General features: G+C 40.4%; 1 protein-coding gene and 1 long non-coding RNA gene across 2 annotated transcripts in view; both read left to right on the top strand.

The window, feature by feature from the left end:
- LOC309629842 overlaps positions 1 to 24818 on the top strand; it is a 701738-nt gene that overhangs the window by 420255 nt on the left and 256665 nt on the right. The gene's annotated exons all lie outside the window — the stretch shown is intronic.
- The window catches only part of IQCJ (IQ motif containing J), a 58566-nt gene continuing 35625 nt past the window's right edge, over positions 1878 to 24818 (top strand). Inside the window, exon 1 of the mRNA XM_082394264.1 lies at positions 1878 to 24109. Coding sequence (XP_082250390.1) covers positions 23907 to 24109 — 203 coding nt within the window. The 5' untranslated portion in view covers positions 1878 to 23906. The remainder of the gene's footprint in view (positions 24110 to 24818) is intronic.

Here is a 24818-nt window from a genome sequence, read left to right as displayed (position 1 = left end):
GCATGAGAGGAGGGTCATGCCCCAGGTCTTGAGTGAGTCCCTGGGACAGGCTGCCAAGTGAGAGTCCTTGACTTCATGCAGGAAAGAATTCAAGAGCGAGCCATAGTAAAGTGAAAGCAGGTTTATTTAGAAAGATACACACTCCACAGACAGAATGAGGTGCATCTCAGAAAGTGAGAGTGGCCCCAAAATATGGGGTATTTAGTTTTTATGGGCTGGGTAATTTCTTAGGCTAATGAGTGGGAGGAGTATTCCAACTATTTTGGGGAGGGGGTGGAGATTTCTAGGAATTGGGTCACTGCCCACTTTTTGGCCTTTTATGGTTGGCCTTGGCACCTTTGGGTGTGTCATTTAGCATATGCTAATGTTTTACAATAAGCACATAACGAGGCTTAAGGTCCACTGGGAGTCGAATCGTCTGCCATCTTGGACCTAGTTGGTTCTAACCAGTTTATGTCGTGTCCTCAATGGCTATGTCATTCTTTGAAAGGTTGTGCCCTGCCCCCTTCCTGTCTCAAGAAGTCTGAAATAAGTGGGTTTCACTGGGCTAAAATCAAGTGTCTGGAAGCCTGCCTTCCTTCTGGAGACTCTAGAGGAGAGTGTGTCCCCACCTTCTAGAAATTGCCTGCATCCCTTGGCTCCTGGCCCCTTCCTCCGTCTTCAATGCCAGCAGCATAGCATCTCTCACTCTTACTCTGACTCTCCTGCCTTCCTCCTGTAAGGACCCGTGTGATTACATTAGTCCACCTGGACAATCTAAGATAAACTCCCCATCTCAGGATCCTTTTAATCACATCTGTACTGTCCCTTTTGCCATGTAAGGGAACATATTCACAGGTTCCAGGAACATCGTTTGGGGTGGGGGGCATCATTCTGTCTACTACAACTGTTAGTAATCTCTAAGAAAAACATGTGTAGCCAAAGGACACCCTCATATGTTGTGTCTGGTTAAGGGCATTATAGAAAATAAAACCAAAGACTCAGATTAGCTTTTTTCAAACTTAGAATTTAAAAAGAAACTGATATTTATAAGAATTGTGTTGCAGGAAGGATGGATGGAAGTCTTCCTCAGTCAGAATCTTGGGCCTACCCTATCTCAGTTCCATACCCATCAAACTTACTGGCCTCCTATACATGAGAATAGCCTAAGACCCCCTTCTGAGCAGTGACCCGTGGTCAGAAAAGAGGACCACCTCTTGACATGCAAGAGAGACAAGACCATCTGATGCTTAGCAGAGGAGGTAAAGGTAAATTTGTAGTCATCAATTAGCAGACTTCAAAAAGGTTATTTGAGGACTTCCCTGGTGATCCAGTGGGTAAGACTACATGCTCCCAATGCAGGGGGCCTGGGTTCGATCCCTGGTCGGGAAACTAGATCTCGCATGCATGCTGCAACTAAAGAGTTCACGTGCGCAACTAAGAAGTCCACATGCCACAACTTAAGGATCCCGCATGCCACAATGAAGATCCCGCGTGCCACAACTAAGACCTGGTGCAGCCAAAATAAATAAATAATTTTTTTTTTTTTTAAAAAAGGTTATTAGAGGGCTTCCCTGGTGGCGCAGTGGTTGAGAATCTGCCTGCTAATGCAGGGGACACGGGTTCGAGCCCTGGTCTGGGAAGATCCCACATGCCACAGAGCAGCTGGGCCCGTGAGCCACAACTACTGAGCCTGCGCGTCTGGAGCCTGTGCCCCACAACGGGAGGGACCGCGATGGTGAAAGGCCCGCGCACCGCGATGAAGAGCGGTCCCCGCACCGCGATGAAGAGTGGCCCCCACTTGCCGTAACTAGAGAAAGCCCTCGCACGAACCGAAGACCCAACACAGCCTAAATAAATAAATAAATAAATAAAGTAGCTATAAAAAAAAAAAAAAGGTTATTAGAAAAAGAGCCAATTCCAGATCTTTTAAAAGGATCACAATGTTTTTCCAATACAGCATTAAGGTTCTCTCCTTTGCTAGAGACTTTAATATTTTTCTTTTACCTGTATTGACTTGTATCCCTGTCATAATGATATGGGAGGGCTGGTCTCATTAGGATATACATGTAAGCTGACTTATATTTCTATATTTGAGAAGTGACTTCTGGTCTAAGCTAAAAAGACTTCTTTATAACTTCCACTTCACGTCAAAGTCTGAAATATTCTCCCGCTTCATTCCCACTGGATGAGGCCCTGGAGGAGTGAAAGAGAAAGCCTAGTTAAATGGGATGCTTTCTTCTGCACTCAGCAGTGTCCCTGGAGAAGTTTGACAGGTTTCTCTTTGCCCTTTATGTTTTTTGAATTTTTTCTCTGTTGAGGCATGAACAAAACCTAATGGACAAGCAGTGAGCCTACAACGGGTCTGTTTCCATTCTTCCTATATCTCAGATTTCCATGTCATGTGCTCCCTGATATTTCCTTTTGCACTCTCACATTGTCAGACTTTAAAAGGCAGCCTCTGCAGCAGGTTAAAAATGAGAGTAAGGTTATGGGACTGAGGTCAATGCACAGCTCTCCATGGTCTCTGTTTTGGTCTGAATTTTGCACCACCGCCCCCCCAACCCCTCCAAAAAATTCCTGTGTTGAAGTCCTAACCCCCAAGGTGACTGTGTTTGGAGCTAGGACCTTTAAAGAGGTAATTAAGGTTAAATGAGGTCATTAGAGTGGGAGCCCTTATTCCAATAGGACTGGTGTCCTTATAAAAAGAGAAAGAAACACCAGGGAAGTGTACACACAGAGAAAAGTACATGTGAGGACACAGCAAGAGGAGACGCCTCAGGAGAAACCAACCCTGTTGGGACATTGATCTTGAACTTGAGAAAATAAATTTTTGTTGGTTGTACCACCCCAGTCTACAGTATTTTGCCTTGGCTGCCCCAGAAAACAAATAAACTGTCTTCTTTCTAGTCGTGGGCACTGGAAACACGTCAGATGGCGTCGGATGGTGGCTGCTGCATTGGCCTGGGTCCCAACCTCAGCACAACAAAGACACAGCGGCCCCACAGTACATCTGTGATGAACATGGAACATGGGCAAAAACGCTAACTTTGTGGTTTTAGAACATTAAGATTTGGGGGCTGCATATCCTGGCTGCTGACTATAGTGGTTGTTATTTTCATCTTCAACATTGGAAAATGAAGCTGATAATTCTGATGACTTGCCCAAGTTCTTCTGTGTCCTGAACTAAAGCTTCCATTTCTATACCAGGCTCCTTCCCCACCAGTTGTCATTTACATGTTTGGTTTGTATGGGAGGGAAAAAAATCTTTTCCCTCTGCTCATCTTAGATTCTCAGGCTTGGGCCTTGTATATTAGATTGACAAAAGACAGATTAACAAGAGAAAAACAAACAAGTTGATTAACATGTGCATTACATATACACATGGGAGTAGTCAGTGATGAGTAACTCAAAGGGGCGGTTAAAACTTGGGCTTCATAGCATCTTAACAAAAGAACAATCAATTTTTAGAGAAGAGACAAGACGGAGGAAAAGAACTTTGAGTTTCTAGGGCAGCAAACGGTGTGAAAATAGTAAATGTACAAGGGAACTAATGGTAGGTAAGTGTTAGTTTCAGCAAGATGTGTACTGTAGATTCCTCTGGTGGTCTCTGGGCTGATAAGGGTCTTGAATTGTCTCTGGGCATTAACTTCTGTCCTTCCTGGTGGAGAGGGAAGAGGAGGTACCTTTACAAATTTATGTCTTGCTTTAAGGCAAGCAGGAAAGGTCAGAGATCTTTTCTTGTATCTGCTTCTTGTCAACTTTCAGCTCAATAATCAAAATGCCGAAGTGGCATATTTTGGGATAGCATATTGTGCTACCCTTCAAGTTCTTTCAGAATTTGAGAAACCTAATGATATGAAGAAAAAATCTGTTATGCAGAGAATAACAGTCAGGTTGCCAACATTTGAAAGGTAATTTAGAATAAGATAGCAGAGAGCAGGTAAATTAGGAAGTCAGAAACAACAACAACACCTGGCTTTTGTTTTTTTCAAATTTCAAACAGAAAGTAACATTATTTATGGTCTTGGAGTTAGAACAGGCCTGAATTCAAATGCCTACTCTTCTGTGTAATCTTAGACAAGTACTTAACCTTTCAGAGTATTAGTTTCTTCCTCTTTAAAATGATGATGATTGAAATAGTCTCATAGGCTTTTGTGGGAGAATTTAGTTGTATCATAAATGTAAGGTCCCTGATGTGGAATAGGTGCTCCATAATCTCCAGGCCCCTTTCCCCAGTACCACAGATGCTTAACAAGAGACCTTCAAGGGTTACATAATGCTTTTCTGAAAAGTTGTTCTTAAAATGGTCTGAGTTGCAGCCCTAGAATTCTGAAGGAAAAAGTCTGAAGGTGATTGTACCTGAAAGTTTTCCTACAGAGAGTGAAGTCATTATAAATTACAGCAATTTTTTCTAAGTAGAGACAAACACTAGGGCTTTAAAAGGCACATAATGTTCTGCTCCCAGACTTCATGGAGATTTGAATATAGAATGCCTGTCAGCTTTCTACTTGGTCCAGATTCTTCCAAATGGCAAAAGCCCTGCTGTCTCAGTCCCTTAAGCCAGAACAAAGTAGCTTTTAACAGAAGTTTCTACCCCATCCACTAGAGCCAGCCTCCCTGCCAAGGAGGTGACAGAGCCCAAGGAAGAATTAAAAATAAAGAAATAATTTCTTTATTTTTGTTTCATGAATGGAATATGAAACTAGAAGACACATGAGTGACTAAGCACACGGATAGTGCCTTAAGACAAAGAAAAAGTGGAAAAGAGAGAAATGCTTAAAATCAAAAATAAATGGAGGAGAAAGAAAGATTTGAGAGAATATGACAAATACTTAAGACATTCAAGACAGATCCAACATACTCAATCCCTAAAGAAGAAAATCAATCAAGCAAGGGAACCAAATAATAAAATTATAATTCATCAGGAAAACTTCCCTGAAATAAAAATAATTTGAAACTATATATTGAAGAGGACCCTGTGTACCTGAAGTTAGCGATCCATAATGACAAATACGAAGACATATTCTAGTAAACTTTTTTAACTAAAAGGAAGAAGAAAAATAGCCATTGGATATCTAGGTGAGAAGAACATATGATTTACAAGGGAAAAAAGTTAGGTTATCATTGTATTTTTCATTAGGTCCAAAGAAAATGGAGTAACATATTTAAGAGACTCAAGTAAAGAAAATGTATGCCGAAGATTTTACATACTTGAAAGAAATCTTCCAAATATAAAGAGCACTGTAGGGGAGGAAAGACTTCCCTCTACCCTCCAAGTTTAATAGCTGGGGCTTGAAATAAACTGACAGCAGGTAGATTAACAGGAGAAAAGTAACTAATACAATAAATAAGAATTTATTAAATTGTAATATTACATGCACAGGGGCATCACAGGAAAAAAAAAAATGAATACTCAAAAAGGCAGTGAGTTTTAAGTGTTTATATACCATCATAATAGGGGAAGAGGAGGGGAGATGTAGGCAACTTATTGGAGAACAAATGATTTTTAGGGAAGATGAATGGGCCCTTAGAAGAACAGGTGGGTGAGATGATAGTTTGTGACAAAGTTTGAATGTGGTGTGGACATCTCGTCTTCTCTCCTGTAATGAGTCAATCTTCCCAGGTTGATAAAATTCCCAGAGATGGGATTTGTGACAATTGGGTTCCTTTCGGGGTATTTGTCTTTAGGCAGATAAGGGGAGTTCAGAGAAAGCCTCTCCCTACTTTTGGTATTTTTCAAGTGCCTTCATCTCAAAATAATCAGTATAAAAAAGCAGCATGTTTTGAGGTGGCATGTTCTGAAATTCTTCTGTACAAACACTTACAGACATATAAGAACTTAGGGAATTTTTTCCTAAGAGGAATTTACTAGAGAAAAATCTTCAGACAACCAAACTGATTAGAGAGACATGAGCTGATGGAGTGGTGGTATGCATTAAACGTATACTTACTGAAAAATTAAGGTAAAAATAAGGATCAAAAAAGAGAGACTATAGTATACAATGGCTGTATGCAACAATGTAGATATAATAAAACTATTAAAAGAAAGAGAGGGATAAAAAAATGAGGATAACATATGTAAAAAATTTAACTGTTTTTGGTAATCATAATGGGTGGTAGCAGTATTAGTAATGTTACATGTGTTAAGTTCTTATGTGTATAATGTAATTATGGAATGAGTAATTATGCAGTATTCTAATTCTATAACCTCCTGTGTCCTTGAGAAGCAGGCTTTGGTGTGGGAGATGGAGATACAGACATTTATAAAAGAGGTTAAGTTAAAACTCTGCAGTCCTGAAATTGAATTGGAGATCTCAGTATGAGTGCATGAGGTATTTTATTATATATCCTAGCTCTGTCTACTGAAAAGTTCTTAAAATAATGACCAGTGCAGTGATAATGAGCATTCCTACTGCCCAGATGATGATATTAAAATACCATTTCCTACTATAAGAAACCAGGGCTTCTTGAAGAATTGGCTGATTCCTGGTTTGTGGCAGGAAATGTATAAGTCTGGATTATTTTGTGAGAGCAAATAGCCTGGAAGCTATCAGAGACTATAAGGGCTGTATCAGAAAGACTCAGGAGCCAATTTGAAGGGGTTCCCACTGCTCCAAAATGGAACAATTTGAGTTTTAATAATAATAAAAACAATAAGAATTAAAATACCTAGTATTTAATAATAAGGAAAAAGCCCATCAAATTTGTTTACATTCATGAATTCCTAGTGATGTTAAAAAAATAATTGGCCACCTTTGCAGGATGACAGAGAACCACTTCATCTTGAAAATGCTAAAGGAAAATAATCAAGATTTATCCTGCCTCTTCTATATCAATTTACTAGTGGGTAAGCAAATAGTACCCACTAGTAAATAAAGGAAATTTTCTTTACAAAATTATTTCATATAATAAATACAATAAAATTATATAATTAACACACAATCATTTTGCAACTCACTCCCCCAAATTAATGGATGTAGGCTAAGCACTGAGCTTCAGTGGTTGCTCTCGTTGGAGATATAGAGACCATCAGACCCTTATGAGTCTCCTGATGAAAGGACACACCACCACCTAACTCTCTGCCAAAGGGATCAAACTAAAATATGATCAAGCCTCTGGATCCAGCTGCATGCACAAATTCATCATGAACATATAATTCAGTAAAATCCAGACTAGGAAACTCTACAGTTCAACTTGCCTGGGTTTTTCAACAAACATATTTTTAGAAAAAGAAAGAGATGGAAGGGGAATCTGTAAATTAAAAAAGAAAAAATTCAAGTACATATCAATTTTTTTTTAAATGGGAAAAATAAAATATTGGCAAGGATACAGAGAAATAGGCTAGCTCCTGTACCACTGGTGGGACTGTAAAACGGTACAGTCACTCTAGACAGCAGTTCAACAATTTCTTCTAAAATTAAAAATGCACTAACCATATGACCCAGAAATTACATTCTTTGACATTTATCCCAGAGAAATAAAAAGTTATGTTTATACAAATAAACATGAATGCACATAGCAGCTTTATTCATCATAATAGCCAGAAATTGGAAACAACCTAAATGTTCTTCAACGAGTGACTGTTTAAACAAACTGTGATACATCCATACTGTGGAATACTACTCAGCAATAAGAAGGAACAATACTATGAATACACACAGCAACGTGAATAGACCTCAAGGAAATTATGTTATGTGATAAATACTCTCAAAAAGTTACATGGTTTTTGGATCCATTTGGGAGTGTTCTTGGAAGGAATTATGGAAATGGAAAACAGATTACTAGTCGGAAGGGGTAGGCTTTGGGAGAGGAAGAGGTGGTTGTGGCTATAAAGGGGTAGCATAACAGAGCTTTGAGGTGATGTAGCAGTTCTGTATCTTGATTGTGGTGCTTGTTGCACAAAGCTACATAAGTGATAAATATAGCATAGCGCTATAAACATATGCACACACAAATGAGTGAATATATAATTGATTAAATTCAAATAAGCTCTGTGAATTGTATCAATGTCAATTTCATGGTGCTCATAGTGTACAATAATTATTCAAGATGCTAATATTGGAGGGAAAAGAGTGAAGGGCTTGGGACTTCCCTGGTGGCGCGGTGGTTAAGAATCTGCCTGCCAATGCAAGGGACACGGGTTCGAGCCCTGGGCCGGGAAGGTCCCACATGCCGTGGAGCACCTAAGCCCGTGCACCACAACTACTGAGCCTGCGCTCTAGAGCCCGCGAGCCACAACTACTGAAGCCTGCGCGCCTAGAGCCCGTGCTCTGCAACAAGAGAAGCCACAGCAATGAGAAAACCGCGTGCTGCAACGAAGACCCAGCGCAGCCAAAAATAAATAAATTCATAAAAAATAAAAAAGAGTGAAGGGCACATGGAACCACCCTGCACATTTTTTGCAACTTCCTAAGAATCTATAATTATTTCTCAAAAAAGTTTTAAAAATGGACAAGCTTAGACAATAGTAGTTAAGGATGCACAATTGGGTGAGAAAACTCTAGCGAAATGTAAGGAGGTGGTTCCTGTACAAGCTGTGGTAAAAGTGGTTCTGGAGGGAGTGAGGGAGGGAGTTGTAATCAGGATGGGCACGTGAAGGGGCTTCTGACATGTCTGCAGAAGTTCTATTTCTTGACTTAGGAGATGGTGATAGTAATTTACGTAATAATAATTCACCAAACTCTATATTTTTTGTGACAGTGTTGTGTGTGTGGTGTGCACATACATGTATGTGTACATTCTCTGGACGTGCTTTTGTTTGTGGAGCAGAGGAGGAGTTGAACAGGGACCATTTAAACACACACAGTAGATTGCTTTCAGCTAATACTAGACAGCTGCTGAAATCGGAAGTCTTAATGAACTGGCGTAACGTTCTTGGGTTTATGTCTTTACGTTAACAGGGAAAACCTCCAAATGATCTAGGTTTAAGTAATGGGATGCATTCTGAATTGTTAAAATTAGACTATTTTGGTAGCAATGAACATAGACAATACGATGCTTCACTTTGAGAATGCATGTTTTTAAAGATATCAGGAAATCCATAATTTTGGTGTGGTGCATTATAATCTAATGAATTTGCAATTATCATAAATTATTAAGCCACCACAAAATTGCAGCTAATTGGATTCCAAGGCCTTTTAAAGTTATAACCACTTACATTGATATTTTTTGAGACCTTCTTACAGAGTGAGCATCTTTATTATTTTGTGTGCAGAATCAGGGTGGGGAGTGGAAAAGCAGGACTGTTTTCCTTCAAGGGAATGTCCCAGAATGCATTTGCCCTGCTCACCTTGCATCTTGGGTAAATGCTAGGGTGTATGATAATGGCCTTTAAATGTGACGTTGTGGGTTCCTTGGCTGTCTCCCCACCTTAGCACTTCAGAGCTGCTTGATTGCAGAGAATGACCAAGTCCAGAGTGGACTCTAAACCAATGCTGACTGGAAGGAGTCTATTGTGTGTGTCAGGTTTTTCTCAAAGATTCTGGCTGGGAGCATTCCTCAGAGAAGATTCTGCCAGACTTCCACATGGCAAAGGAGAAAGGTTTACCCAAAGAGTATGGTGTAAATGTTTTATCAAAGAAGGAATGCATTTTCAGAAGAGCTTTCCAACACAGGTGGGGACGTGGAAGTTACAAAGCAGGTGTGTATGAAGTCCAGGAACACAGTCATTGGAGAATTCAGGATGAGATCCTCAATTTGAAGATTTTACAGATATTGAGAGTGACGATTTCATATTGAATAGGGAGAGCCGAGTGATAGTCAGTTAAGGCAATTTAACGTGAAGAGGGAGAAGAGAGACGAGCAGTGTGGTCACCAGGCTGGGGATGGGAGCTTCAGTGAGCTGCACAGGAGAGCTAATACCACTCATGGGTTTAGCAATCCCGACGCATTCCATATGTGTTCCAATCATTTATTTTTCTTTTTTCTTTATTTTTTCTTTATTTTTTCTTTTTTGTTCCAATAAGTTTTTATTCTCTCTCCTCTCTTCTTCCTCATCTTTCACCTTTAGAAAACCACTCATTTTTGCCCCTGTGTATTTCCTCTTGGTTTTTAGATGACAGTGTCACTGTGTCTTCAGTACATAGAGATTATATGTCTAAAAGATGTAATAGTTTTTTTTTTTTAATAAATTTACTTATTTATTTTATTTTTGGCTGCATTGGGACTTCGTTGCGGTGCGCGGGCTTCTCACTGTGGTGGCCTCTCTTGTTGCGGAGCACCGGCTCTAGGCGATTGGGCTTCAGTAAATATGGCACGTGGGCTCAGTAGTTGTGGCTCACGGGCTCTAGAACACAGGCTCAGTAGATGTGGCGCACAGGCTTAGTTGCTCCGCGGCATGTGGGATCTTCCCGGACCAGGGCTTGAACCCACGTCCCCTGCATTGGCAGGCGGATTCTCAACCACTGCGCCACCAGGGAAGCCCTTGTAATAGTAGTTTTAATAACAGACAGCTCAGCTGAAGTTTAATTTCCTCTTTGGGATGTTGGCGTTCTTTCCGAACATTCTGCTATAGCTGTTTGAAGGAAAAATATCAATTATGACCTACCTCAGTTTAGAATAAATTACTCCTTATCGAGTTGTTCACCTACTTGTTATGAAGCAATTTGGGCAATCACTAAAATCATGAAATGTAATGGTTTAAATATAAGAGGAATTTTCATGTATGAACAGAATAAAGTCATCTCATTGGGAATTTCTTTTCATTTTGAAAAGTAATGCTCTGTTTATTTGTCCTTCTGTGATATTTGCCTTTCCATATGGGTTTCTCTATTCAAGAAAATTAATGCTTGATTTAGAATGGATAACCTATAGAAGGAAGCTTTATTCTTCTGCATGATCTGCCTTTGGTGTTACTAGACTCAATTGTTAGTAGGTTATAAGATGCAAGGAGTAACTAGGCATTCTTACTTGTAATGGTGTCATGGCTTATCCCATGACAAAGCAGATTTGGACACACTGTCTTCTGTTCTCCTGTCTGCCTGCCTTGTCTCTATCCCCCTCAATCAATGTCATTCTTGTGGAATAAGCCCCTCATCTGTACCTTAGCACTTTGGTGCCATTTCCGTCACCCTTTGCACATTCTGCACGCAGGCACACCATTCTAGTCGGCCAGTAGGGGCAAGTGCCCCAGCATAAGCACATGGACGACCCACTCACTGCCTTTTCTTGGCCCTCTTAGGATACCATTGTTCAGGCTCTATCGTCACACACACAAGAGTCAGGCTTATTTGACTGATCTGCATTCTGTCCTGAATGTCAAAATGTTTAAAACAGTTTTTGAATAAAAACAGTCTTAGACAACTCCTTGACCACTTAAAACTCATCTTTCCTCCCCTGGTATTTTGGGCCTTTCAAGGGGCGGGAGAACAGGGCTTTATCTACTTGTTTTCTCCCCGGTCCCCATTGTATCCTCATGCCTAGCATAATGCCTAACACTTACGATTATATTTTTATTAAATAATGAGTGAAACCATGAATAAATGACGAAAGGAAAGCTTGCTGACTTGGGCGCCTCTTCTTCAGGTTCTTTCTCAAGTTCTGTTTTCATATGCTTTCACTGTTGTGGCCTCCATTTAACCCCTAAGTATCTCTTTCTTCTTTTTTTTTTTTTTAACATGTTTATTGGAGTATAATTGCTTTACAATGGTGTGTTAGTTTCTGCTGTATAACAAAGTGAATCAGCTGTACATATACATACATCCGCATAGCTCCTCCCTCTTGCATCTCCCTCCCACCCTCCCTAGCCCACCCCTCTAGGTGAACACAAAGCACCGAGCTGATCTCCCTGTGCTATGCGGCTGCTTCCCACTAGCTACCTATTTTACATTTAGTAGTGTATATATGTCCATGCCACTCTCTCACCTCATCCCAGCCTACCCTTCCCCCTCCCCATGTCCTCAAGTCCATTCTCTACGTCTGCGTCTTTTAATGAATATTTATTGAATATTCCTCTTAACACTCAAGTTATTGCTGTGTGCCCAGAATTATGCTGGGTGCTAAATTTATCATACTGATGTACCCATGAGATCATAATCTAGGCTCAGAAAGCTCAGCATCCACTGGATGTGGTAGGCAATCAGGTGTAGGAGTGAGTTTTCCTTTCCCTAAGTATAGTGATGTCTGTTTCATTTGCTCTCATATGGACAAACATACATGGATTCCACTTCCCCCCACAGCCAATGAATGCCATGAGAGAACTAGAAATAAAGTCCTATGGCATCGAAAAGAACAGTGTTACCCTTACAAATACAAAATGTTTTTTATTTTATCCAGTGTTGACAGAAATCATACTATTGCACACTTCCCAGCAATCTTAATTTTAAAAATACATGATATTCACTTTCCTTCCTGACTAGGGTAGTGCTTATCAAAATTCTCACCCAGAACTATTGAAAGCAGAAAATAGTGAACATGTATGTTATTGTTAGGGGGTGTGGGAAGAAGTAGCCATATGGAAACCTCAACCTTTTTTTAGGCCTTCTGTTTTAATTTTAAAATTAATGCAGGGACTTCCCTGGTGGTCCAGTGGTTAAGACTCCATGTTTCCACTGCAGGGGGGCACGGGTTCGATCCCTGGTCAGGGGACTAAGATCCCGCATGCCGTGCAGCGCAGCCAAAAAATAAAATACATAAATAAATAAAAATCTTTAAAAAAATAAAAAAATAAAATTAATGTAAACCTTGGACTTCGTTTTAAAATCATGCATTCGCTATCCATGGAGTAAAAGTGATATCCTGGGAAATTGTGCCCTAGTCTTAGGTTCCATGTACCCCTGGCCTGTTGCTGGCACACCCCAGTTTGCCAGGTTCAGAAGTAGGGTTTACAAGTTTGAAAGATACTTAAATTTAATGAAAAAAATAAATTCTACCCTTAAACACTTAGGCTATATTAAGGAAAATAAAATACAACTTATATAGACGACATAAGGGCTATAACCATCATAAACACATACAAGATCTCAGAGAAGCAAAGTTTACTTCAAAAGGGGAGAACATGCAGGAAGTTTTCAGGAAAAGGTGACATTCCAGGCAGTAAGGATCTTCCTTTATGTGTTCAGTGAAATATGGATCAGGATCTACTTTTTAGTTTTTCTGTTTCTTTCTCCCACATTTAGTCTGAGAACACCTCACCTCACAGCTTCTGATAATCTCATTCTTTCAAATTCTTTTGTTTGCTGCAAGTTGGGAAACAATAAAATTATGTTTGCTTGAGAATTGTTTTCTAAAGAAAACTCTAAATGAAGACTTTACAGGTAAAATGGGTGGGCTTAGGGACTGTGTGAGGGGTGTTTGGAACTCAGAGCACCTAATATCCAGGAGACATGTTCCAATGTAGTATAGAGTTTTCCGAGAGACCAGTCTCCAGATAATTGAGGTGACGTTGTATTATTTGATGATAACATATACACTATAATGCATTATTACTCTTTTGTTTCTGTTTTTAAAGATTATCTTTATCATTGTTTTATTTCAACTCATGCATGGACTGACTCATTTCAAGTTTTTGAGCTCCTGATCTTAAATTGGGGTTTTAATGACTTCTTGATGTTCCAAGAGTATTAAGTGGAGTGGGGGGTAGGACAGTCAGGGAAAGGGGTTGGAGGGAGAGATAGGGCAGGTCACACAGAACCTGATATGAGGTCCTGCTGGACCCAGGGGCTTAGGCTCTCCTTATAGTTGAGGGGAGGCAAGAAGGGTTTCAAGCAGTTGACTCACCTAAGGACGGGCTTAGCATTTTAGGTTGTTCCTTCCGGCAGGTGATAAATCCTCAACCAAGGACAGTGGAAACAGAGAGGGTATGCTGTGGACACAATTTGGAAGTCAAAATGGCAGAACTGGATGACTAATGGGCAGTGGGTTTAGAGTGGGCCAGGAGAAGGTGTCAAGTTGTAGACCCATGTTTGGAGGGGCTAGAGAGATACGTTAATAAAAACCATGAAAATTACAAACATATTGAGCACCTACTCTGTGCCTAGTGCAAGACCGAATGATTTACATGAATTTTAATCATCAATCCTCATAGCAATCCTTGGAATTTGGTACAGTGTTCCCATTTTAAAGATGATGAAACTGAGGCTCGGTGCGGGGGGGGGGGGTCACCCGGCCCAAGAGCGCACAGCTAGAATGGAGCAGAGATGGGTACCACGGGAATGACAAGAGAGACAATAATTGCTGTCCTTAGGAAGACAGGCACTTAAGCACTTTCTTTATGGGTGGCTGACACTTTATTGTACGCAAAACACTTTAAAATATGTTATTTTAGTTGATCCTCACAAAACATTGTGTAGTAGACTTTGTCATCATTTTACAGATGATGAAAACGAGATGCGAAGAGTGAGTCAGTTGTCTAAGGTCACACAGTGGGTAGGTGGCATGTCTGGTTCAGGTAAGAGGTCTGAGTACTTTGCAGACCACTACGGCTTCTGCTTTACAAGCACCACTGGTGAGATACCACTGCTGCTCATGCTGTTCCATGTCATTCATGGGGAAAGACTGGAGAGGATAGATTCTGGAATCAGACTGCTTTGGTTTGCATGGCGTTTCTCCTTTAAGACCTTGGTCAAGTGACTTAATCTCTCAGAGTCTGTTTTCTTATCTAGGTAATGGGAATAATAATTGCATCTTTTGCTATTTTTATGGGGCTGAAGTCATAATTTTACAAAGATAATTTATGCAAAGTGCCTGGCACCTAATAAAATTCAATAAATGTTAATAGTAATAATAGTAGTTCTAAGAAATGACACACAGTTAGCTGTGGAAGGAAATAGTAAAATACACAGAATTGCATTTGCAATGAACTTGAAAGGATTTCAGAAGATATGGAAGGAGCAATACTGGGGTTGAGAGATTAACAGTATTTTTAATCCTAAAGATGACTTTTATTTAGGCTGGCAGTAGGATTTATGATCAGGAGAGTTAAATGATTAGAAATGTACTTAAAGAAAAGCAATTAGGCAACCCAATGCAACCCACTAACTGGTGAGCGTCAACAAGGTCCTGAACATGGTGGTAGTGGAGGGAATAGAGAAGAAGGGATGGGCAGGTCTGAGGTGCTGCAGAGCATGTTAGGAGAGCTCCTCCCAGCATGCATTTGGGTTGCTTCTTCACAATATCATTTGGTGAGTACCTAAGAACTTCAAACTCATTTTCCAATGGGACTAAGCCAAAAATCTAATCTGGACAGCATTTGCTACACTACAGTGAAATGCATTCCAGAATCAGGTATAAATGATTTGGGAGTTACATGTTGTTCTGATTGCCTGCACTTTGTTTTTGTCCTTTGGCACAGGAAACCTGGACTTGGTGTATGGACTCACTCATCCACCTTTGCTATTCTGTGTGCATTCTGAGAGGTGTTTCTTTGCTGACTTGTGTGCTTACATGTATTTGAGTTTTCTGCTTCAAGCATGGTATCTAGAATTTTTTTTTCAAAATGTAGAAATATATAAGATGCAAAAATATCTATATCCTAGTGGTTAGTATTTCTGTCTCAGTCGAGTTTTCATGGTTGTCCTGTTGAAACTAAGCTGAATTAACTTTGAGTAATCAATTTAAAATGACTACTAATAGTGTTTTAATTCCTCATATCCTAGATTTAGTAGAAGTGGTTAGACTTTTTGCAATGAGCTGGGTCTTCATTCTATAATGATAACGTCACAATGTCTGTGATGTAAAACTAGCAAAAGCTCTTGAGAATATCATGCACAATTTTAGGAAAAGGAGAGAGGGGACATTTAAGCCTAAAGGATGCTTTGCAACATAACATTGGGCTGGCTCACCCTGTCTGACAATCCTGGATCCACTGGGGCTGTCTTGTGCAGCTGGATGGAGTTGTAGGTGCTTATTCAGATTAGGGCACAGGGCTGACATGGGTGATCTGGTTGTAGGTATACTCTTCCAAGTGGATACCCTCCCACCCATCATTCCAGGAGAATCTTAGGGGCTGAAAGCATCTCAGAGTCAAGGTGACCAACGACTTAAACCATCATAATTGGGTTTTTACTTAAGATGTTTCTTTTTGGCATCTGTTCAAATGAGCTCAGGTGATTGGCACGCTCAGAGTTGGCAGTCAAAGGCTTTTATGTCCTAACGCCTAGGAACATAGCCTGGTTGGTCAAACAAGAATAAAGAATGAGCTACCACAATGATTCCTATCATCATAGTGTATGCTTGTAAGTTCCACTATGTATGAAGCAATGAATAATGCTACTGAGGCCTCACATAGTGAGGCCAGGATCACCTCACTAAGTGATTGTCACCATAAAACCATAGCCCCTCTGCATCTCATTGGACATTCAGAATGTTCTTAAAGTGCTAGAAACAGGCAAATCAAATCTCTTCTGAAGTCTACTACCTCATATATGCCTCATGTGCCCATAACTTACCTGAATGAATCCTTTAAATGAGCTGTTGATGTCCTATTAGCCATTTTTTTCCTCCCAAAGAAATTCATGTTCAGCTGCAAGGTAACTTCCCTGTGTGAAATTTACAGGTCTGTCAGCCATAAAAAACATTAATGCATAATACATAAACAAAACCTATGCTGTTTTTGCAAAAAAAAAAATGGCAAAGAAAAAAGAAAGGAGTTTAGTCTCTGCTTTCTAAAGGGAGAAAACATGAACCTTGCATTTTTATTTTTGATGTCTTTTTGCCTTTAAATATATGAGATGACTATTAATGCCCATATTCACAGCAGGGTAAGGAGGGAAGTGCAGTAAATTGTAAAGCACATTTACATTATAACAAGGCCCATGGAAGCATTGTAATTCACACAGTTATTTCAACAGAGGTTTGGACTCTGTCCAATTTAATTTTCTGAAGTTGGGCTGTGCAGCTGGGTCATTCCTGGTCTAATCTGGGAAATGTATCTCTTAAGGCTGTGGATCAGAATGCCAGCCTCCCAGCTGTCACCAAGGAGCATCATTTGCAGCCACTGAGGTCCGAGGGCAAAGCCTCAGAATCACTTTATGTGGACACAGCCGCCTAGCTAGCTTCATAAATTCTGTTGCAAAGAGCAATAACCAATATTTCATGTTTAATGATGCAGGGCTAAAATTAGTATAGATTTTATGTCTTCTACTTTTCCAAATTATGCAAATATTAGTAACCCCTTTTTTAGTGCCCTTATTACATTTCCATTAAAAAAAGGGCAATGGGGTGGTGGAGGAGGGGATTGAGGAAGCCTGATGATGTTTAATTGAATGATTGAATAGTCAAAAGTAATTTTGGCTTTTAACTTTTGTTAAATAGTTACCCTTAGGTTAATAATGAAATTATTCCCAACTCAAAAATGATGTGTGTAAGTGGTATAGGTTCTGTCACCCATAGCTACACAATAAAGTAAATTGTAGATTGTTTCCACATGTTTTAAGTTACCTTAAATACTCTAGGATATGCTGAGAATAAAATGGCCAGGGCATAAGTCAGAAAAGTTAAAAGGTTGCCACTTAGACACAAGTACACTTTAGAGAAAAAGCAATTTTGAGTGGATTTCTGATTTTAAGCTTGTCCAAAGAATATACCCTGCTTGTTTAGACAGTAAAAGTGGCAGGGACAGAAGAAAAAGAGAAGAGATTTTTATTATTGGTCAGGTTAAGGGGCTGCCCAAGTGGCCACAGAGATGAGCTTGTCTGGCCTCTTAGGTGTATTCTCCTGTTTGTGACAGGAGAAAGCCCTGCAGGATTAAGGTGGGATGGGGAAGCCAGACACAAAAGAACAAAATCCAGAATCCGCCATCCAGTCTAACAGTTCATACCTAAGTGATGACTTCAGAATAACTCTGATGACAGTGGGAAGCACGGGCTTTGTTTGGCAAGTAGTCGATCAGTTATTTCCCCAATAGTACAGCCTACATTTCACAGTCACTCATAACACAGATTTCATTTGGAGAAATGAGATTAAGGAATATGGAATGCTCTATGTCTGGGTTGTACGTAAATAGTTCAACTTGCACTTTGCAGAGGGGCTTAGCCCACATGTCAAAAAGACAGAAGTTAAAATGAGCATGGTAGAAAGTGTACCCTTATCTGGTGAATCAAACTGAGCCAGAATATTGAGTTAGGCCCTTGAGTTGGGACAACTTCTCTGATAGGGGTCAACCATCAAACAGACATGTTCTTCTGTTAGTTAATGTGATTAATTAATAGTATTAATTGAATTTGTTGGATTATAGAAAAGGAATGGAAAGGATAGGGCAAACCAAAGAAAACATAAGACCCTTGAGGCATCTGAGCCAGAGTCCAGGGAGAAGACAGACGACCCACTTAAAAGGGTGATTGAAAGAGTTGAATGAAGTGACTGTATAGACATGGGCAGGGTGTAGGGAGAACCACAGGGGATGGTGAAGCATCTGGGGCTATCAATAGCTGGAAGGGCAAGAGGAGGGAAGGGGGACTTCCCTGGTGGTCCAGTGGTTAAGACTTCGCCTTCCAGTGCAGAGGGTGTGGGTTCAATCCCTGGTCAGGGAGCTAAGATCCCACATGCCTCGGAGCCAAAAAACCAAAACATAAAACAGCAGCAATATTGTAACAAATTCAATAAAGACTTTAAAACAAAAATGAAAAACATAAAAAAAGAGAAGGAGAAGGAAGGGAAGGGAAGAAAGGGAAAGAAATGTCTTGGGGGGCGAGAAAACAGAGTAGTTATGGGAACGTGGCGAGAATGACCATGTGGGAGAGGCCACCACCCCATGGCAGCTGTGACCTTCAGTGACACCAGCCTGTACTCCAGTAAGAGAGGGGAGCACAGGGAATAAATGCCCCAACTTCTCTCTTCTGCTCCCCTCTGATCGCGTGCCAGTGCCTCCCACCGCTCAAACCCTGTCCTAAGCCACAGAACAAAGGACCCTGCTTGATAAAGTCTAATTTTGACCCTCCCAGAGCACAGGGGAGAGTGAAGATGAGTAAAGAGTGTCAATGGGGAGATGCTGGTCAAGGGGTACCAAGTTTCAGTTATGCAAGATGAGTAACTTCTAGAGACCTAATATACAACAGGTACTGTAGTTAACAACACTGCAGTGTGAAACTGAAATGTGCCAAGAGGGTGGATCTTAGGTGTTCTCACTACCCCCATCCCCCAAAAAAAGAAAGAAAAGAAAATGGTAAGTATGTGAGGCAACAGATATGTTAATTAGCTTGATTGTGGTGATTATTTTTACAATGTATACATATCTCAAATATATACCTTAAATATATACAATTTGTAATTGTCAGTTATACCTCAATAAAACTGGAAAAAGTAGAATGCTAAATAAAAAAGAAAGCTACAGAATGATAAAATAAAAAAAGAGAGAGTATATCTGGAGGGGCAGAGGAAAATCACCAGAGGACATACAACATCTTGGGACCTGGGGGTCCATTAAGCCACTAAGGTTTCTTTTCATCTCAGTCAGATCAATGCATTCAATTCATTTATTCAACATATATTAATTAGACACCACCTAAATGCCTCATTTGGGGAATAAACACCTCAAGGTGAATAAATCACTATCCCTGATCTCAAAGAGCTCAGTGGTAGGGTGGGACAGGTCAAGAGGCAATGTTAAAATAGGAATCACCGCAGGATGCTGAGGAAGCAAGGTGAGATACCAGACCCTCCTGCGGAGTTAGGAAAGGCTCTGTGGAGGAGGGGAAAGGTGGGGGGCTTCCTGAAGGAAGAATGAGAGTGGGCCAGTAGAAGAGCTGGGAACCCAATGTCCAGTGAGAGAGCATGTGAATTCAGGATTGGGTGAAGTTTGACAGGAGCAGACTTGGAGAGGGAGTGCACGGGGCGGGGCTCGTAAGGTGAGGTCCCCAGAGAGACAAGGCGGCCTTGGCTGAGATCCTGGAATCCATCTGAAAGCACTGGGGAGCCACGTTCGTTTCTAGTAGGGAAATGGCATGTTTAGATATGAAATCAGAGACAATGAAGGCTAGTGGGAGAAACCAATGATGGGAAAGACCATGTGTATATGTTTTTAATGGTAAGTTAAAATAAAACTTTCTCAAAGAGTGAAGCTCCGAGCAAAGGTCTATGGAGCAAGCCAACTTCCTTATTCATCTCCCAGAAAACAAGGACACAGTTTGGAACTACGGGCCAATTGAATTGAAGTGTTTTTGTATAGTTAGCTTAAATAACCAAATGATGAAATCAATCCTCTAAATTGTCAGCAGAGCAGCTGTTCAGAAGGCTCTTGTTAGTCATTGACCTTATGTTTAATATGATTTCCTAGAACGTGGATAGTCAGATTGAATGAAGTACTGCATCGAAGCCCTCCCTCCCCCTCCCCAAGTCTCCCTGCAATGAAAGAACCGAGGAAGAGAGAGTGGCTGGCACAAAGTGCAAAAGCCTGTTCCTTCCTGCCCCCAGGTGCCCAGGGAAAAAGAAAAGAAAAAAACACACCACAGACACACACACACAAGAGAAGGTGCCGGGACTACCAATGTTCTGTCTCCTTCCTAATCATAATTCAGGGGGTAAAAAGAAAAAGTTCATGACCTAAAAATCCACCTCTGGTTTTCAAGAATGACTAAGGATTCTTATCCAACCTATTTCCTTTCTGTATAAAAGTGGCTTTAAGCCTGACCTTTTCTCTGACCTGGATTTATTGCTATGTCACTGGAGGTGGGATGGGATATGCTGAAGGATTAGGTGGGAGGAACGGAGGGTTGGGAGAAAAATAGAAGATAGGGGTGGAGACTTATTCTTAGGAACCAGGGTCTTTAGGGTTGAAGGGTAAGTTTTACCTTGAAAATAAAATGCCATGTGTAAGAGTGAAAAGGATGTTCTGTCTCTCTGTCTCTGCCTCTCTCTCTTTCTATGTATATCTATCTATCCACCTATTAATCATCTCTATCTTCATACCCAATTACCATATATAACTGCCTATATAGTACTTGCTTCCACTTACCGTGAAAAGCACACATGTAAAACAGTTAAATAAAGAGGTTTACATATCATGTATTGAAAGAGGAGGAAATAATTGTACTAGCAGCCTGGAGAGAATAGTTCTGGCAATTGAATATTTAATTTAGCTTAAGCTTCTGGCAGCCAAGGCAAAATAAACCACCTCTGTGAGACTTATGAGTTGTTATTGTTGATGAAAAGAAGTGCACTATTTTATCAAAAGGGGAAAATATCCTCTAGGATGAAATTCTAAAATTTCATTCTTTTTATGTAAGAGAGAGCCTGTAGCAAAATGTACAGTGTCTTATATAGCAGTTTTACAGAAGGTGCAGAAATGGTCTTCGTATGAGGTTTATTTTATCCCAGTGTTGTATATAAAAGCAGCTGCCTTCAATAAAAAGGAACTGGGAATTTCCTGGTGGCCCAGTGGTTAGGGCTCCTTGCTTCCACTGTAGGGGGCACGGGTTCAATCCCTGGTCAGGGAACTGAGATTCTGCAAGCCATGTGGTGTGGCATAAATAAATAAATAAATAGATAAATAAATAAGTAAAATAAGGAACTGAAGACCATGACCTGCTTCATCCATTAGTCTTCTCAATAAAACATCTTTTAACAAGACACTGTCCAAACAAAACAAAACCAACTAACCAATCTAACGATGACAACACCTGTCTAGTTCTGAACGTCTATAGTTCTATAGCTCATCTAGTTAGGATTCTATATTTAGTCGCCCTAGGTTATGGCTCACACTGTCACTTCTGAGTTAGATTCTTTCAATTGTAAAAAACAGAAATCTTAACCAAAAGTGCCTAGCCAGTGAGAGACTCTATTGGCTCAGGAAACTGAAAAGTCCATCAGTATGCTGGTCTCAAGCTCCAGTTTGACCTAGAGGTTCACAGTGTCACGAGGGTTCTGGCTCCTTTGTTCTGTTTCTTTGCTTCCATCCTCTTTGCTGTGTTATCTTTCTCTCCAGTTAATGCCTCTCAGAGCAGCAAAGAGTTCTATTGCAGCTTCAGGGTTCCTCACACTTCAAAATCCTCATGCTCTAAAATTCAGAGGAAGGAAACAAAATTCTTCTCCAAATACTGAAATGAAGTTTAAGCAATTAACATTGGTTGAGTAACTAATGTCAAAATATAATGCTGAGGGAATTAAGCCAGATACAAAAGAATAGACAAATTTATGTGAAATTCTAGTACATGCAACATTAATTTATGGTGATAAAAATCAGAACAGGAGTGCCTTTGGGAGAGGGACACAGAGAAGCATTCTGGAGTGAAATAAATGTTCTGTATTTTGTTTAGGGTAGTAATTCTACCAATGCGTGCATTTGTCAAAACTCATTGTACTGTACACTTATGATGTGTACATTTCACTCACTTAAAAAAGCAAACTCAAGTACTCAAGGATCATGCTGGCTGATGTAAGGAGAAGTGACTGAAGTGGACTAACAGGGAAAACAGGGAGACAGGAGACTATCACAGTTGCCTTAGACCAGACTGAGAAGTAGTGGTCAATTTCCAGATATATTTTGAAGTTGGGACCAACATGATTAGCTGATTGATTGACTGTGGATCATGAGAGGCAGGGAGGAGTAGAGGCTGACTTCTAGGTTTCAGGACTCATATCACCGTATATCTAGGTGAATAGTAATTTTGTTAAGTGACTAGGTGAATAGTCATTCGTTAAAATGAGGAAGAAGTGGTGAAGCAGGAGATTTGAGTGGGAGGGTCTAGACAGGGCAATCAAGACTTTGGTTTGAATGTGAGATGCCTGTCAGATGTGCACACGTAGCTCCCAAGTGGTGGATGTGTAAGAATGGAGTTTAGAGGAGAGGTCAGGTGCAAGTATAAATTTAAAGCTGTGGACTGGCTAAGAGCTCCTAGGGATTGAAGATGGATGGCAAGAGAAGAAGACTGAGGCCCAGGACAGGCTGCTGGCATGTTTCCAGAGGAGCTGAGGTTTTCTAGGAGTGAGGAGGGTCTGGGAGCGGCGGTGAGGAGCAAGAAGGACCCCACCCCTGCTCCAGAGTGCATCGCGTGTAGCACGGGGGGAAGAAAGGCCACCTCTAAAGAGGACCGCAGGGGAGGCAGGGTGCTCAGGGGTCAGCCAGGTTTGTCATCAGTGGACTCCTCTACAGCCTACAAGTCTTTTCTAAACGGTTCTTTGATCCTCTTGCTCTAACAAAAACTCAGCTGTCCCCGGAAGAGCAAGGGTTCAGATAGAATACGATAAGTAAGGGAATGTTCAAAGAAACTGAGGAGATAGAGGATTTTGCTGATGACAGACTGTGAGTTCCAAAGGACCCAGTGACAAGATTGGAGCGACTGGGGAGAGGTGGGTGACTGGTCAAATTCGAGGTTGTACGGTGTAGTATGAGGTTAAAGAAAATGGGTAACCTCGGAGACTTGGATGTCTGGTGGGTTAGAAACACGCTGAGACTAGTCTGGATGGTCTTTTAGGGACAAATGAGTAATTAGTGCTAAGCGGGGCTTCCTCTTGGCACTTCAGCAGTTGGTGGCGACAAGGAAAGCAAGGAATGGTGGTCTTCCCAGATCCAGACTTCTGTGGGCCTTCCTTAAATCCTGCTGTGACTGGCAACAAGACTGGAGACAGGCAGTCTCACCAGGGACCTGGGCCGACTTCCGTCGCACTCCTGAACCAATCACTGCGGCTGAGGGAATGGGATTACACAGACTCTGGATGCCTGAAATTCAGGGAAGGAGCGTGTGCACGTGTTTGTGTGTATGTGTGTGTCTGAGCACTGGGGCTGAGGTTACCAAGAGTTACCAAGAGACAAGAGGGGATATTTGCTAAACAGCCAAACCCAGTGCACGTTCCTTAGAACTCCTCACCCAGCAACCAGCAAACATAATACTGCTGACAAGAGTAAATTTGGGAAGAGTATGGGTGGATCCATATAAACATATTGCCACTCTGGAAAAATACCAGGAAGCATTATCTTTCGTGGCTAAAAAAAAAAAAAGTCACAAAATTTGAGTAGGAGTTTTGTATTTTAATTTGATCAAGAATCAAATTGTATGTTTAAGCACTCATCCATTGCAAGGTTCAGAACTCCTAATGGTGATTATCTCAATTTTGTTAACAATTGTCCTGAAATATTATTACCTATAAGTACACGGAGTCAATTTGTAAGACATTTCTTTTCTTTTTCACAGGAAGAATTAAAAAGATTGCAGAATCCTTTAAAACAAGTTAATGATGGAAAATATTTACTTGAAAAGTAAGTAAAAATACTAAAGGAAATTAAAGTTGAAAAGCTTGCATTAAAGAAAGCTATTCGACAAGGCAACAATAAGTAAATTAATCTTAGGATATCATTTTTGTTAGGACCTAGAAATGTGGCTCATTTGAGATATAGTTAAATAGATTTATGGCTAGTTGAGCTACAATGCACAAGCTGTACTGATTAACAGAGTAATATGATGCCTGGAGATGTCTCTGATGGTATATATGAGGGCTTGAAACTTAACCCTGCCCTGTCTTTGGCTTTTAATCAGTGATGTGTATAGAAGGCAGTCATAAAATTTGTAAAACACAAGGGTAACACTAAGACTAATAGCATGAACATTCAGAATAATACTGCAGAATGGGACAAAACTGAGCTGGAATTAAAAGCAAGAAAGAAAGAGATGAAACTGAACAGAGATAAAAGTAAAGTCTTCCATTAGGTTTGTAAGAAAATTGTACAATTAGAGCACGTGAAAGACGTATTCTGATTTCCGTGTGGGTGAATGTTTAGAGGTTTTTTTCTGACATTAACATGAGACTATGATTTTATATGGCTTCTAAAGATATTACCACAATATTAGTCTGATTAATAGTTATACATTGTCAAGTTAAAAGAAGAAAAAATGAGCTATCATTAATTGAACATTTACAGTGTACTCTGTACTAGTGAATGTTTACAGATGTTTCCTCAGTGAATTCTG

This window comes from Balaenoptera borealis (assembly GCF_965194805.1).
Source record: "Balaenoptera borealis genome assembly, chromosome: 5".
Taxonomy (NCBI): domain Eukaryota; kingdom Metazoa; phylum Chordata; class Mammalia; order Artiodactyla; family Balaenopteridae; genus Balaenoptera; species Balaenoptera borealis.
The sequence above is the reverse complement of the archived record's forward strand: the minus strand, read 5'-3'. Positions and strand labels throughout refer to the sequence as shown.